This window comes from Carex rostrata, chromosome 12, assembly GCF_964058835.1.
Source record: "Carex rostrata chromosome 12, lpCarRost1.2, whole genome shotgun sequence".
Taxonomy (NCBI): Eukaryota; Viridiplantae; Streptophyta; class Magnoliopsida; order Poales; family Cyperaceae; genus Carex; species Carex rostrata.
In genome coordinates, this window is record NC_135929.1 from 10,339,147 (window position 1) to 10,342,955 (window position 3,809).

The 3,809-nt window shown below is 34.3% G+C and overlaps 1 protein-coding gene across 1 annotated transcript; it reads left to right on the top strand.

The window, feature by feature from the left end:
- Nucleotides 1-611: 611 nt before the first annotated feature.
- Nucleotides 612-3,118, top strand: LOC144562697 (uncharacterized). Its single transcript, XM_078311930.1, has 4 exons — nucleotides 612-755; nucleotides 887-914; nucleotides 1,243-2,092; nucleotides 2,788-3,118. The coding sequence occupies exons 3-4, from the start codon at nucleotides 1,528-1,530 to the stop codon at nucleotides 2,907-2,909; spliced, it is 687 nt and encodes a 228-aa protein (XP_078168056.1). The 5' UTR covers nucleotides 612-755; nucleotides 887-914; nucleotides 1,243-1,527; the 3' UTR covers nucleotides 2,910-3,118.
- Nucleotides 3,119-3,809: the final 691 nt, after the last annotated feature.

Sequence of the window (3,809 nt, forward strand, 5' to 3'; positions counted from 1 at the left end):
CTCACAAAGTTATACTTTATATTAATTTGAGAACATAATTAAAAGGTGCATCTCTTATGTAAAATTTGGAATAAATTATCATGTCAAATTATATTTTTGACAATACCTTACTTTTTAATTAAAAGTACATTTCCTTTTACGTTTCACAAATCACAACTGCATGGGTAGGTGATATATCTCATTCTTAGATTTTACATGGACATAAATGAAATGTTTTGCAAAAATATGATATTTTTATGAATAAAATCAAATTTAAATATTTCAATAAAATAAGTATACTGAATTTGATTTTTATAAAAAACAGTTTCACTGATTCTGTGGATCGGTGGAAGTAATTTACTATGCAAATATAAATATGATGGGGCAGAAAAATTTCTGTCTCTACCGATCCACATAATAAATAAAGCTGTTTTTCATTAAAATCAAATTCAACATACTTGTTTCATTAAAATATTTAAATAGGATGCTATTTAAAAAAAATCTTCACAACTACAAAGTAGGTGATATATCTCATTCTTAACTTTTACAGGGACATACAAGAAAAGTTTTGCAAAAATATTATTATTATATTGAGAAACTTTATAAGCCCTTGCACTCCACCGACGGAGAATCTTCTCTTCTCGCCGCATCTTTCGTTCAAAAAATCAACGAAAATAAAAAACAAAAAAAAACAAATACCAAGAAAAAGAGAAGAAAGGAATCATTAGCTGCTTGATCGGATGGCGAACAGCAACCTCCCGAGAAGGATCATCAAGGTACCTGTCACAATTTTTCGATCTTCTTTCTATCCGATCGATTGTTGCTTCTTTCGATCTAGAAGTCCTTTTTTTTTTTTTTTTTTTCGAATCGAGACATAATTTTGTGTATTTCTTTCTAATTCTCGCAGGAAACTCAGCGTTTGCTCAGCGAACCAGGTAATGCAAATCTTAGTGCAAGAAGCTAATTAAATCTTGAATAAAATTGGTTTTATTGGGTGAGATTAAATCCAAATTAGTAAGGTTGTTGTTAGATTCTGTCTGGTTTTAGCTGGTCTAGTCAAAAGAAGTAGGGATGAATTATGCATTTCTGGACTACAAGAGGAGAAAAGTGTATCTAGGTTTTGTTTGTAATATGAAATCGATCCTGAAGGAATATATAGAAACCAAACAAAAAATGCAATTGATGGATTGATAATGGAATGGTAGATCCTGCGATGCGTGTTTAATCTTTTCAACTAATAATTATTCAGTTCATTCAATTTAGGCTTCAGTAGTCATATTTCATTTGTTGAGCAAGGCTTGGATCTAGCCAGGCAACCCAGAACAAGAAACTAGAAAGAGGAAGAGAGAAAGACTTGGCAGACATTGCCAAGCTTTTCAAAAAGAGAGAGTTTCTCGGCAGCCTCTGCCAAGCTTTCAAGAGAGAGAGAGATAGAGAGAGAATGGAACATGAGACCTATTTGTATGCTCAGGCTGGCTAGGACGATACTCCTGACCCCTTCTGAGTTCCATTGGTTTTGCCATTTCTCAAGGGTATTATCCAAAAAGAATGGATAATAAATACCCTTCAAAAATGACAAAACCAATAGAACTCTGGGTAAGGATTCTCGTCCTCGCCAGCCTGAGCATACAAATAGGTCTCATGTTCTTGGCACCATTGCGCAAATGCAGCAGCAACAAGGTGCTCGTGCTGACGATCTGGCTGTTTTACCTAACTGCTGAGTTGGTTCCCCCATTAGCACTGGGTAACATGGGCAAGAAGATAGATCTTGCAGAAAGTGGTGACAGTGGAACCATAACAAGCGACCTCACCATCTTGTGGGCCTCGTTCCTCTTGCTGCACCTCGGAGATCCCAATACCATCACATCATACTCAACCGACGATAATGAGCTTTGGTGGCGTCTCCTGTTGGGGCTAGTTGTTCAGGTTGTAGATGCAGTTTACGCATTTGGCCAATCACCACCAAATCCGGTGCTATTGATACCAACAACTTTAGTGTGCATAGCTGGAATGATCAAGTTTGTAGAGAAGACCCATGCTCTACGCCTAGGTAGCAGAGACAATTTGAAGGATAAAATTATGTGGGAAATCAGGATGAAAAGTATGAACAGAGGTACATATTAGGCAACTATGGTTAGTTTGGGAATATTAAGGATAATTTAATGCTTAGTGGCGTGTGCATATAGTTTCCAAATTTACAAGGTTGTAAGTTTAAAAACATGTATATATTGTTTTCACATTTTCAAACAGCATAATATAAAATAAAACCAAATAAATTATGATCTTCAGAAATCAAAATTCTTCAACAGAATAGAATTAGGCAAGATTATCAAGCCTATCAAGAACAGATTTAAATAATAAGGTACCTCTGCCATGGATTCGAAATGAAGAATTTATATCTTTATTACATTAAACATAGATAATTTCTTATTATTACACTTTGTTTCATTCAGTTTGGTTTGGTTTATTTACTATTTGTTATTCAATTATAAAATTGGGAAGTTCTACTTTGTCTTCTTTTGTAACAAAAGTATTAAAGGATAATCAGTTTAAATCTAGTAGGAAAGGTAGCACTTGTCGCATGTGAGTGTAGGTTTGAAATGGATTTAAATTATTTCATGAATATTATAAGTTGAGAAGGTCAAAATTATTCTATTAATAAGCATTACTTGGCCGTCATCCATTAATATGAGATATATAGTACATTTTATAGGTGACTACATTCAGCATGTATTAGTTTGCCTTTTTTGTGTTTTGGTGTGAGTGTGTAGACCCATTAATTAACTATTATTTATGTAATATTTGTAGGCAGTTCAAATCACATGGATAAAATCATCATGGAACACGGCGCTGTCCTTGCAGCAAATCGACCCCGATTGCCTCCAAAATCTGTGCCTCAACAAAATGCCCAATTTGCGCCTTCGCCGTGACGGGTATGGTGACTGCATTCTTGATCTCTCTGATCAGACCCAGATTGCTCATCCTCGCCACCCCGCCTTGGGCCCTTATGTCAGCTGGGACCCGCTCAAGTGCCATTGCAGCTACAACCTTTCGATGTTAATGCAAACACTTTCTCAGGCTCTCTGGTCTTTTGTACTATTTCGCATCTTCACAGCAAATGCTTATTGGTACTTGGTACCTATCAAGTTGAAAACTTGAAATAAATACCGCAATAATATGTATACACACACACACACACACACACATATACATATGAGGAGGGATCCAATTATATTATTAATTACATTATTTTTTAGTGACACCGAATTACACTCTATCTTTTCAAAGTCCAAAAAGTCGATCCAAATCGTTCAATATGATGGATATGTCAAAATGTGCTTGCATATCAAATTTTACATTTTTTTGAATTTTTTTTATAAAAATTCAATGGTACGAATATAACGATTTTGTTAAATACTTAATAAATAGTAAAAAAATTTCAAAAAATGTAAAATTTGATATGCAAGCACATTTTAACATATACATTACGTTGAACGGTTTGGATCAACTATTTGAACATTGTAAATTTTGAAAATTGAGAGTGTAATTCGGTATCACCAAAAAAAGTGTAATTGGATCCCTATATGTGTGTGTGTTTGTTGACAATTATATATTTATATATGTACCATTCAGTTATTAACATAACCACATGAAGTCTGATCGAGCCAGTACATGGAGAAGGAAACCTGTAATATACAAGTTCAGTGTTCTTATTTTTAACAATTTTCACAGCCTAGTAAAATTGCATTTTTGTTTTCTGTGTTCATTTTACAGAACGAGTCTTTATCTCTCAGGGGACATTTGGTTCGTGTTATGTGCGAATCTAATAT

Coding starts and splice junctions, on each gene's coding strand:
- LOC144562697 (XM_078311930.1), top strand. CDS start 1,528: ATGGATAATAAATACCCTTCAAAAATGACAAAACCAATAGAACTCTGG. Junction 2,093..2,787: donor GATGAAAAGTATGAACAGAG/GTACATATTAGG, acceptor TAATATTTGTAG/GCAGTTCAAATCACATGGAT.